General features: G+C 43.6%; 1 protein-coding gene across 6 annotated transcripts in view; it reads left to right on the top strand.

Annotated features, from left to right (window-relative positions):
- MICU2 (mitochondrial calcium uptake 2) overlaps positions 1-12,643 on the top strand; it is a 143,012-nt gene that overhangs the window by 110,920 nt on the left and 19,449 nt on the right. For all 6 annotated transcript variants that reach the window (XM_042979633.1, XM_042979762.1, XM_042979671.1 and 3 more), the window contains exon 8: positions 12,187-12,284. In XM_042979633.1, the coding sequence (XP_042835567.1) occupies positions 12,187-12,284 (98 nt within the window). The remainder of the gene's footprint in view (positions 1-12,186; positions 12,285-12,643) is intronic.

Raw genomic sequence — 12,643 nt, 5'->3', positions numbered from 1 at the left:
TATAAAGTTTCTGTTTTTGTTCTTTGGGAATTTCTTTACGTTTTTTAAAGAGTATTTATGTTTAAGAATATTAATAACCTAGTGTCTTAAAATTAATGAAATTTTTGTCAGATTTGGTTTTGTTTACGGTGTTTTGGTTATAAGTCTTTTTATTTTTATGTGGTCATATTTGTTGGTCTTTTAATTTTATTATCTGGTTACTTTCATTTTATTATCTAGTTACTTTCATTTTTTAAAATGTCTTTCCTCCGTCGAAATCGGTTAGAAATACTAACCTGTGTTATCCTCTGGTTTAGTTATGCTTTTGTTTTTTTACATTTCGTTTTTTTCATTCATCTGAAGTTTGTTTCTTAAGGGCATCCCTAGTGACATGACTTTTTTATTGTGCGAAATTCTTTTCCCTCAAGGGAAACGTTATTGCAATTAAGCAGGAAATCTATTGGATTTTTTGTTTAGCCTGGCTTCCTAGGAGTCCCTCCAGTGTCTGCACGGCTTAGTGTCCAGCCAGAGGTCATGCTGAGACACTGGAGCCGTTAAGGTGTGTCCTCTCTTCCCCCGCTGATGGGTCTGCGTAAGGCTGGGCGTGCATTCCCTCTCGAGGCTCTTCTGACCTGTGCCAGCTCTTCGAGCCAAGGACGGGCGGTGAGCTGGAGCCGCTGTGCTCTCGCCGTGTAATTCGCACAACCCGGAGCACAGGGAGAGCTCGGCGAGCCCTCGTGGTGGGCTCGCCCCCGAAAGCAGTCTTTTGGGCACTTGGCCATCTATCTGCCCGCTTCAAGGAGGCTTGCGGTCTCAGTTGAAGGAGTCACAACGATCCCCAAATGAGTCCCCTCCGTCAGCAGCAGGGAGATGGTTTCGGAGGGCCTGCGGCTCTCTGGTAGAACTGCCCCAGGGTACAGCTGGAAAGGCAGAAAGGCCGCAGGCTGTGTGCTGCCCAAAGTTTAGTGGTTCGTTTGAAGAACACGACTCGGGGCGCCTGGGTGGCTCGGTCGGTTAAGACTCTGACTTTGCCTCAGGACATGATCTCACGGTCCATGAGTTCGAGCCCTGCGTCAGGCTCCGTGCAGACGGCTCAGAGCCTGGAACCTGCTTCGGATTCTGTCTCCCCTCTCGCTCTCTGCCCCTCCCCCGCTCGCACTCTGTCTCTCAAAAATAAACATTAAAAAAGAAAAAGAAAAACACTTCTCACTTCGTTATATGCCTTTGGTTGAATTCCACAGCACTGAATAGTTGTGTCTTGACCACTTTGTCCAGCTCTCTAGTTTTTAGGGAGAGGACCTCACTCTACCCTGTAGGAAGTCAGAAGACAGTTATCGTGTTTTAAGTGGCCAGTAGATTTACACTGGCTTATAATAAACATGGTTACTAAGTTCCAAAAGCAAATATTGTAGGTAAATCAACATAGTTAATATGGTATAAAATGTTACCCTTTATTTTTTTTTTAAGTTTATTTATTATTTTTAGGAGAGAGAGTGAGAGCAGGGGAGGGGCAGAGAGAGAGAGAGAAGGAGACTCAGAAGCCAAAGCAGGCTCCAGGCTCCGAGCTGTCTGCACAGAGCCCGACACGGGGCTCAAACCCATGAACCGTGAGATCATGACCTGAGCCGAAGTCGGACGCTTAACCCACTTAGCCACTCAGGCGCCCCTAAAATTTTACCCTTTAAAATAAATACCATACTCTATACCAGAAGCATGAAGTAGAATGTGTTTTGATGTGGCTTATATTAATGGCACTGAATGTTTAATAACTAGTTGTTAAGGTATATGAAAAGTAAAGGTTAAGACTTTAAAGGTCTAGGGAGTAAAATATGTAGCATGGGGAACGTAGTCAGTCGTGTCTTTTTTTTTTTTTTTAATTTTTTTTTTTTTAACGTTTATTTATTTTTGAGACAGAGAGAGACAGAGCATGAACAGGGGAGGGGCAGAGAGAGAGGGAGACACAGAATCCGAAACAGGCTCCAGGCTCTGAGCGGTCAGCACACAGCCTGACGCGGGGCTCAAACTCACGGACCGCGAGATCATGACCTGAACCGAAGTCGGACGCTCCACCGACTGAGCCACCCAGGCGCCCCCATAGTCAGTCGTTTCTTGATGGGGTCGTATGGCGACAAGTGGCAGCCATGCTTGTGGGCGTGACATAATGTACAGAGACGTTGAAGCCCTGTGGTTCCCCGAGACTAATGCAACATTGGGGGTCAACTAAGCACAAATAGACAAATTCAAAAACGAAAACGAAAATACTTGAAAGAACGTACATGAAAGAAACTATAACCACGAATTTTAACTCAGGAACATAAGAGAAGATTGGAATACATAAAAAGAGACGCTTTATTCTTAGCTAGGAAGAGTGAGCACCGTAAAGTGGCCAGGTCCCACAAAATCAATCTGTGAATTCCATACCGTCTGGGTCAGAACTCAATGGCTGAGAAATTGGTTTGGGTGTGGTGTGTTTGGGTTTTGGGTGGATTTTTGGCGATAGTGGTTACAGAAGAAGTGGATGCAGGTAGGAGGTGTTCAAAACCTTGGCAGAATGGTCCTTAACTTCATCTCGAAGAATAAACATGAGAGGGAATGAGAACATTCTGGAAAATGCAGGTAATGAGAGGGATAATGAAGTGGTGTAGTGAGAAACCGAACGGTCAGAATACAAACCCAAAGACATATGGCTGTGGGTATACGATGTAGATATTTTGAATCAGTAGGAAAAAAACGAGTTACCAAATTACTCTTCAGCGACCCAGAAGCCTGGAGGTCTTCCCCGCTCTCTCCTTACCCCTCCCATCCAGTTGCCACGAGTCGCTGCCCCCTCCATCCCTTTGGCTTCTGTTTCCACCACTGTCATCAGACCAGCTTCATTTCCCACTCGACTTACAGCAGCGGCCTCCTGACTCACCTCTCTGCATCCACCTGGGTCACTTCTTTTCAGTTACTCAATTTATTTTTTAATTTACAGCCAAGTTAGCATGCAGGGCACTAGTGATTTCCAGAGTAGATTCCAGTGATTCATCCCCTTTGTATCACACCCAGTGCTCATCCCAACAAGTGTCCTCCTTAATGCCCCTCCCCCATTTGGCCCATCCCCCCTCCCACCACCCCTCCAGCAACCCTCAGTTTCTTCTCTGTATTTAAGAGTCTCTTCTGTTTTGTCCCCCTCCCTGTTTTTATATTATTTTTGCTTCCCTTCCCTATGTTCATCTGTTTTGTATCTTAAAGTCCACATATGAGTGAAGTCATACGATATTTGTCTTTCTCTGACTAATTTCGCCTAGCATAATACTAATTCCATCCACGTTGTTGCAAATGGCAAGATTTCATTCTTTTTGATCACCGAATAATACTCCATGGTATATATATATATACACACCACATCTGCATCCATTCATCCATCGATGGGCATTTGGGCTCTTTCCATACTTTGGCTGTTGTTGAAAGCACTGCTATAAACATTGGGGTGCATGTGCCTCTTTGAAACAGCACACCTGTGTCATTTCTAGTTCATTTTTCACATTATAGATAGGTGACCTAAAAGCACAAGTAAAATGTGACTGCCCTCGCCAGCCATTCTTCCAGCCTCCAGCTGTGCCATTTTCTCTGTAGCATATACCACAGTGGTTAAGAACTCAGGCCCAGGAAGACTGTTCACATGCTGCTTCATCTGTTAATAGCTGTGTGGCTCTGGGCAAATTAGTTTACTTCTCTTTGCATAAAACTGAGTTTCTTCATTGTAAACTGAGAATAATAGTAATCTACCTCAGGTGTTTTTGAGGACTAAATTAGTTAATATATTTAAATCTCTTAGAACTGTGCTTAACACATAAGCGATATATATGTATTTGCTATTATATTTATTATTATTGCTTTCTACACCCCAGCCATACAGCACCATGCTCCGTCGTTCCTGTTTGCAAAGTTTATTCCCACTTCTCTTTATTTGTGACTTTTTTATTTATTTCGAGAGAGGGTGCCAATGAACGAGGGGCAGAGAGAGAGGACAAGAGAGAGAATCCTGTGCGGGCTCTGCTCTGTCAGTGCAAAGCCCAAAGCGGGGCTCGAGCTCACCCGCCGCGGGGCTTGAACTCATGAGCTGAGATCGTGACCTGAGCAGAAGTCGGATGCTTAACCGACCGAGCCACCCAGGTGCCCCCCCCACCACCACTTCGTATTTTCTTAACTTCAGTTCAAACCTTAGATCTCCGTTTAAACGGTATTTTTCTTAGGAAAGCCTCCCCTGAGCTGCCCTCATAGCTCCTTGAATTTCTTCCCAATACTTCCGTTGTTGGATTACTATTTTTAATAACTTGTTTAATGCCCAGTTACCCAAGAGGAACAGGAAACCATGGAGCCCCAAGGCCTAACAAAATGTCTGACGCATGATGGGCATTTACTACATCCTTGCATGTGACTGACTCCTGGGGTGACTGGCTAAACAGTTCTGAGTGTGTGTATCAGTTCTCATAGCAAAATAAATTCCAAAGAGATCAAATGATGTCAAAATCAAACTGTGGAAATACTTTAGAACGGGTGGGGCTCTTCTCTCAAGATAGCAGTGCAGGAAAATGCAGAACTCAGCCCGTCCCACACAGACACGAAACCCTTGAGTGCACGTGGGTCATTTCCCTCTGAGGAAGATCTGGAACTGGAAGAACAGCTTCTCCACAACAAAAGGCAGAAAGACCGCGATGAGATGGGTGGGAGAGGCAGAGACAGGGTCTCACCCAAAACCCCACCCCGACACTGCAGCATAACAGTGAGGCTTCTCACCGGTCCCGCGCTTCTCCCAGAAAAGTGACGGGCTGGTGTCCCACTGAAGACACCCCTGCCCCTGGGACCTGACCCAGAGAGACGAGCCCCCAGAACATCTGGCTTAAAAATGCAAAGGGCCGACATCCGAGGGGCCCGAAGTGCTATAGGAAACCGAGATTCCCCTTTTAAGGAACTCACGTGCAGTCTCGCTCTACCCACGACCCAGCAGAAAAATAGCAGTTTGGAAAGCACCACGGCTATAAAAGAAACCAGTTGATAATCTCAGAACGTCTGTTGGGAGAGCAGGGGACCATCGAAACTCTCCCTGGGGACAGAGGTGCTGGCAGAAGCCAACTTTGCACTGTCCGCCTACCCTGCTAGCACCAGTGGGTGGGCTCGGAGGCGGCACCCTCCTCCTGCGTTGCTGAGACGGGTGGGGGCAAGCGGTCGCCATCCCATCCCACTGCCTCGAGGAAGCTGGAGAGCACACGAGGGTTCACTGCCCCCCTCCCTAGCTGGGGCAGGCAAGCACAACATCCATGGCATCCTCTCACTCCCTGGATAAAGCTGGGCAGTGGAGACAGTTGCAGCGCTCCCCCACTGGCCGGGGCTGTCATTTTCCCGGCTTAAAGCCAGCATGCGTGCACAGACAAGGAAGTCTCCCACGACATTCCTGAAGTCCACAGGGGTATAGTCAAGACACTTTCCCCTGCTTGTCTGAAGCCAGCAAGCATGCCCTACCCCATACACCTTGCCTAGCTAACGCCAGCAGGTGCATGCCGTCCACACGGGGGCCACCACTCAATCACCTGGCCCTGGTGGCCGAAGTGGCCAACAATCCTGAGCTCCACAGACACGCTAACACAGTTCTTGGCAGACCACCACCATCAGGGCACTGCATAGACAGCAGACTGAAACACAGCCCGTCTTCTGGAAAAAAGGCCTATGTACTTAGCTTGGAGCTTCAGTCTAAGGGACAGGCTTCGGGTTTCCCATGCATATATAGATTAAGGAGGTGCCCCCAGAGAACCTAAGCAGGGGCACACCATCCTTGCACACCCCCTCGGCCTTCCAGGTCTCAACTCTGAGAAAGGAGCTCTTACACTTATCTGGAACCCCAGTTTTTTACAGCTGTCACCCAGGGGGCACCTCTAAATCTCCTGGTCTGGAGGCAGCAGGGACTGTGATTGTAGCCCCACAGGACTATATATACTTTTATATTTTAAAACTTTTTTTTAAAATGTTGAATTATTTTTGAGAGAGAGAGAGACAGAGCACAAGTCAGGGAGGGGCAGAGAGAGAGGGAGACACAGAATCCGAAGCAGGCTCCAGGGTCTGAGCTGTCAGCACAGAGCCCGACGGGGGGCTTAAACTCACGAACCGTGAGATCATGACCCGAGCCGAAGTCGGACACTTAACCGACTGAGCCACCGAGGCACCCCTATACTTTTATACGTTAAAAGCTGCTGCCTAAGAGTGTGCTTGCAGTCAACCTGAAACTCGGTGTAAATGAGATTCCTCTCTTGGAACAGGCAGGTCTTGGCACACCCTAACACCAGGGACATATCAAGAACGAATCAGGTGGTTTAGACAATTACAAAGGTTCAAGAGACAGCAAAGAGCAAGGTTGGAAGAGAAATTTCATCACCTACACAGGGCACTACTTGAAGACTGAGAGCTGTTTCACCTAATACATAGAAACACACCGAGAGTCAAGCAAAATGAAGAAACAGAGAAATATGTTCCAAACAGAAGAGTATGACAAAACCTCAGAAAAAGACCTTAATGAGATGGAGAAAAGTAATCTAAAAAAGAATTTAAGGTAGTGGACATAAAAATGCTCATAGAACAGGTCCTGGGTGGCTCAGTTAAGTGGCCAACTTCAGCTCAGGTCATGATCTCACGTTTCACGAGTTCAAGCCCCACATCAGGCTCTCTGTGCTGACAGCTCAGAGCCTGGAGCCTGCTTCACATTCTGTATCTCCCTCTCTCTCTGCCCTTCCCCCACTCACACTCTGTCTCTCTCTCAAAATGAGTAAACATTTGGAGGGGAAAAAATGCTCAAAGAACTTAGGGGGAGAATGGATGAACACAGTGTGAGCTTCAACAAAGAGATAGTATAAGAAAGGACCAAGAGGGGTTCAGTGGCAGGCTAGATGAAACAGAACAGATCAGTGACCTAGAAGACTGCAGTAGAACTCACCAAAGCAGAGTAATGAAAAGGAAAGAAGTTTTAAAAAATGAAGGTAACTTGAGGAACCTCTTAGATAACATCAAATAGAGTAACACTTACATTATAAGGTCCCAGGAGAAGAGAGAGGAGAGACCAGGAAAGTATTTGAAGAAATAATGGCTAAAAACTTCCCTCACCAGGAGAAGGAAATAGACATGTAGGTCCAGAAGGCTCAGAGGGTTCCAAATAAGAGGAGTCCAAAGAGATCCACACCAAGACACATCATAATTAAAATGTCAAAAGTTAAAGAGAGAATCTTAAGAGCAGAAAGAGAAAAACAAATTGTCACATACAAGGGAAATCCCATAAGGTTATCAGGAGATTTCTTGGCAGAAACTTTTTGCAGACCAAAAGAGAGTGGCATGGCATATTCAAAGTGGTGAAAGGAAAACATCTTTGAACTAGGAGTGCAGGCACATGTCAAATATTACAAAAGATTGAATCAGTAATCAGAAACCTCCTAAGAAAAGTCCAGGACCAGATGGCTTCATTGGTGAATTCTACCAAACATTCAAAGAACATTTAATGCCTATACTTCTCAAACTCTTCAAAAACATTGAAAAGGAGGGAAGTTCCCAAGCTCATTTTGCAAGGCCAGCATTGCCCTGATACCAAAACCGAAGAAGGACACAGGGAAGGAAGGAAGGAAGGAAGGAAGGAAGGAAGGAAGGAAGGAAGGAAAATGAAAGAAAATGAAAGTAAATAAAATTACAGGCCAATATGCCTGATGAACATACATGCAGAAATCAACAAAATATTAACAGACCAAAATAACAATACATCAAAAACATCTTACATCACGATCAAGTGGGATTTATTCCAGGGATGCAAGTATGGTCAGCGTCCGCAAATCGATCAAGACGGTATACACATCAGCAAAATGAAGGATAAAAATCATATTATTTTTGTGAATGCACAAAAAAGCATTTGAGAAAATTTAACATCCATTTATGAGAAAAACTCAACAAAATGGATATAAAGGGAATGTACTCCAACGTCACAAAGGCCGTAAATGACAGACCCACAACTATCATCATCCTCAATGGTGAAAAGCTAAAAGCTTCTCGTCTAAGATCAGGAACGAGATAAGGATGCCTACTCATGCCACTTTGATTCAACATAGTATTGGAAGTCCTAGCCAGAACAACTAGGAAAGAAAAAAATCAGTGACATCCAAATTGGAAAGGAAAAAGTAAAACTTTCACTATTTGCAGACAACATGATATGGAAAAAGACTCTACAAAAAAAAAAAAAAAAAACAACAACTGTCAGAACTAATAAGTGAATTCAATAAAGTTACAAGATACAAAATTAATATACAAAGATCTGTTGCATTTCTATACACTAACAAAATATCAGGAAAATCAAGAAAATAATCCCACTGACAATTGCATTAATAAGAATGAAAAACTTAGGAATAAATTGAACTAAGGAGGTGAAAGACCTATACACTGAAAACCACAAGACACTGATGAAAGAAATTGAAGATGACACAAATAAATGGGAAGATATTTTGTGTCAGGGGTTAGAAAAATCAATGTTGTTAAATGTCCGTAAACCCAAAGCAATCTACAAATGCATTGCAATCCCTGTCAAAGTTCCAATGACATTTTTTGCCGGATTGGAATAATTCCATAACTTACGTGGAAGTAACCACAAAAGACCCCAAAGAGCCAAAGCACAGTGTTAAGAAAGAACAACAAAGTCAGAGGTTACTGTGCCTGGTTTCAAATGGGATTATAAAGCTGTAATCATCAAAACCGTGTAGTATTGCCACAAAAATGGACACAGAGGACAATGGAACTATACATGGAGATAACCCACAAATAAACCCACATGTATGTGGTCAGGTAATTTTCAACAAAGGAGGCAAGAAAATACAATGGGGAAGAGGCAGTCAGTCTATTTAGTAAACAGTGTTGGGAAAATTGGAGAGCTACCACACACAAAATAATGAAACTGGACCACATACAAAAAATTAACTCAAAATGGATTCAAGACTTGCATGTGAGACCTAAAGCCATAAAATGCCCAAGAAGAAAACATAAGCAATAAGCTCCTTGACATCAGTCCTAGTAATTTTTTTTATCTGACTCCAAAGGCAAAGGAAACAAAAGCAAAAATAAACAAACGGGACTACATCGAACCAAAAAGCTTCTGTACAGCAAAGGAAACCCTCAACCAAACAGAGAAGCAACCTATGAATGTCAGAAGATATTTGAGAATCATATATCTGAATAAGGGTTAACGTCCAGAATATATATATAGAAAGAACTCGTATAACTCAATAGGAAAAATAATCCAGTTAAAACATGGACAGAGGATTTGCATAGACATTTTTGTACAGAAGACACACAGATATCCAACGGGCACATGAAAAGATGCTCAACATCCCTTATCACCAACATAATGAGATAGCACCTACACCTGTCAGAATGGCTAGTATCAAAATGACAAGAAATAACAAAATGTTGGCAAGGATTTGGAGAAAAGAGAACCTCGTGCATTGTTGGGATTGTAAATTGGTGCGGCCGCTATGGAAAACCACTTGGAGGTTCCTCAAAATTGAAAATAGAACTACAGTATGATCCAGCAATTCCGCTGCTGAGCATCTGTCCAAAGAAAACAAACACTAATTCAGAAAGGTGTGTGTGCCCCTTTTGTTTCATTGCAGCACTTTTTTCAAAGCCAAAGTGTGGGAACAACTTAAGGGTCCGTTGAGAGATGAGTGGATAAAGAAAATGTGGCTTATATACCCAGTACTGTTCAGACATAAGAAAATATTGCCATTTGCCACAACATGGATGGACCTTGAGGGTATCATGCTAAGTAGTATAAGTCGGACCGAGACAAATACTACAGGACTGCACTTACATATGTAATCTAAAAAACAGGACAGAACCCCAAGAGTCATAGATACAGAGAACAAGTTGGTGGTTGCGGGAGGGGACGGTGTGTTTTGGGGGGAGTGACACAGGATCAAGAAGTACATACTTTGAGACTCTTTATTTTGGCTCGGGTCACGATGTCACGGTTGTGAGACTGAGCCCCACATCAGGCTCCTCGCTGAGGGTGGACTCTCTGTCTCCCTCTCTCTCTCTGCCCCTCCCCTGCTCGTGGGCATGTGTGTGTACTCTCTCTCTCAAGATAAACATTAAAAAAAATAAGATAAAAATGGAGAGGGAGGCAAACCATAAGAGGCTCTTAAGTACATCCAAGTGACTAAAATGAGATAACTGACAATTCCACTGACCACCAGATGCAGGGAAACCGGATCACTCATCCACTGCTGGTGGGAACGTAAAATGATACTGCTGCTCCGATAAAATGGTAACTGCACGCCTGGCCATCCATCCCAAAGAAATAAAAACTATGTTCACACTAACACCTGTCCACAGAGGTGTCGGGCAGCTTTATTTGTCATAGCCCCAGGCTGGAAACAACCCAGCTGTCCTTCAACAGGTGAATGGTTAAACTGGTAATCCATACAGCGGAACACTGTTCTACAAGAAACAAGAGCAGACGATTGATACGGCAACAGCCTGAGGGAATATCCAGAGAATTGGGCTGCACGAAAATGCCAATACCAGAAGGCTACACACTGAGTCCATGTATGTAGCATTTTGAAATACAAAATTATAGAAAAGGAAGTTGATTAGCGGTTGCCAGAGGTCAAAGAGAGGGTCGGGGCTGGAGAGAAGTCAGTGTGGCCACAAGAGCAGATGAAGGGTCATCGTAGTGAAGAAAATGTTCTTCTGTGTGTTGACTGTATCGAGTTATCTGATGATGTTTTGCAAGATGTCATCAGTCACCACCGGAGGAAACTGAGTAAAGGGTACAAGAGATCGTTCTGCATTATTTGGTACCATTGCATGTGAATCTTCCATTATCTCGAAATACAAGAAACCTTTAATGTAAATAAGGGGCTTATGGGGACACGCATTTGTTCCTTGTATTATGTGTTATGGACCGCAAGACTGGATGTTCTGTGTCTTTTGCCGATTTGTTCTGTTTCTCGCTGTGGTGCCTGTGCTTAGTTGTCTTCCTGTTTCTTTCGTTCCTGCCCGTGCCCTGCCCAGACCTCATCGCTGCAGTGGAGCACAAATGGAACTCTCTCTGCTACTCTTCCCACCTGATCTGGAACTAATTTATCTTTGTCCTTCTCCGCTGCTGGCATTGCATTTCGGTGCGCTGTTCCACGCACAAAAGGGGTGGAGGCAAGGGGGAGGAGACTCCCCTGGGCAGATGCAGCCCTTGCTGAAGAGCCTGTGTTCTGTTGATCCTCCTGATCTCCTTAAGGCTCTGAGACACAGCTCACTCCTCCCCGCCGAAGTACATTCAACTCTGTGGGCTTAGGGTTGGTCCCTCTGTAACATAGTCCCCTGAAAGAGTCTGTGCCCTCGAGACCTCCTTCCCTCTGCGTAAGTCTCCCCAAGCTCTAGAGGAGCTTCTTTTGGAGTTGGCCTTACCCGTCCCCACTACTCTGCTGTCACTAAATTAACGTCTTTAATGAATTTCTAATGTAATAGTCTCAGTGCCACTGCTATTTCTGAGAAGTAGGATTAGAAGGTAGGATTAGGGGACATGGGGACCATACAACACCTGAATCTGGTGTTTCTTTCTCCAGCTGCCTCTTTTCAAAATATTTGGTTTAAATCTGTAACCCTTTTTGTTTTGTTGCAGCTGATCATCTTTTTAGCAGTTTTGTTTTGTTGTTGTTGTCTATTTTGTTAGAGATTTGAAGGAGGAAGAATCCATGAATCTGCTTTACTCATTAATCGAATTCTTACCTATTAGTTTTGTAATTATGAAAAGCAGATGCTTTTCAAGTATTTCTAATATTCAGCAAAAACTCAAAGACCTTCTGGCTTTAGTTCTCAGTCCTGCTTCATTAAAAAATGCCTAGAGATCACATTTTGAAATAATTTTTTTCACTATTCTAAGCTTTCTTTTTGGACTGATCTAAGATTTTGTTTACTGCTGAAGTCCATCTTGAGTGTTTGGAGAGTTTTAACCCTCGTTGTTTTTCTCCTGCTTGAGCAAAGACAATTACAGAATAATATGATGCAAAGTAACAGGATGACCACATCTCATTCTTCCACCCCTATTACGAGAACCTTTTATGGATATTGTCCTAAGAGTTCCAGGCTACAGGGTCCATTTTTGTTCTTGGTTATAATTACTTGGAATTATCGTCTCATTTTTTATAGGAACCAACAGTGAAAGAACCTGAAATTACCACAACCCTTCAGATACATTTCTTTGGAAAAAGAGGAGAAAGAAAACTTCATTATAGAGAATTTCGAAGGTAAATGTAAATATTTATATTCATTTAGGGAAATTTATAGCTAAGAGGTTACAAAACAACTGAATATACTCCTGTCACAGATCTGCAGACAGTAACACTGAACATCATATGCAGAACTATATAGTATTTATCTCTGAGAACAAAACCTATGAAATATAAACTAAAGTACTCTGCTCAAAAACATCTAACCTATATGAAAAGTAGTATCTGTTTTATAGCGTACCATAATTTTTTTAAGTCAATGCTGTCATAGATGTATAGAGTTGTCCGGTAACACAGGTCACTAATGTACTGGTTTGGAGTTGGGGAGTGGGTGATCAGGGAAGGCTTTCTGAAGGAAATGGTGCATAAACTGAACC

Source organism: Panthera tigris, chromosome A1 (assembly GCF_018350195.1).
Source record: "Panthera tigris isolate Pti1 chromosome A1, P.tigris_Pti1_mat1.1, whole genome shotgun sequence".
Taxonomy (NCBI): Eukaryota; Metazoa; Chordata; class Mammalia; order Carnivora; family Felidae; genus Panthera; species Panthera tigris.
This window is presented reverse-complemented; position numbering and strand designations above follow the sequence as displayed.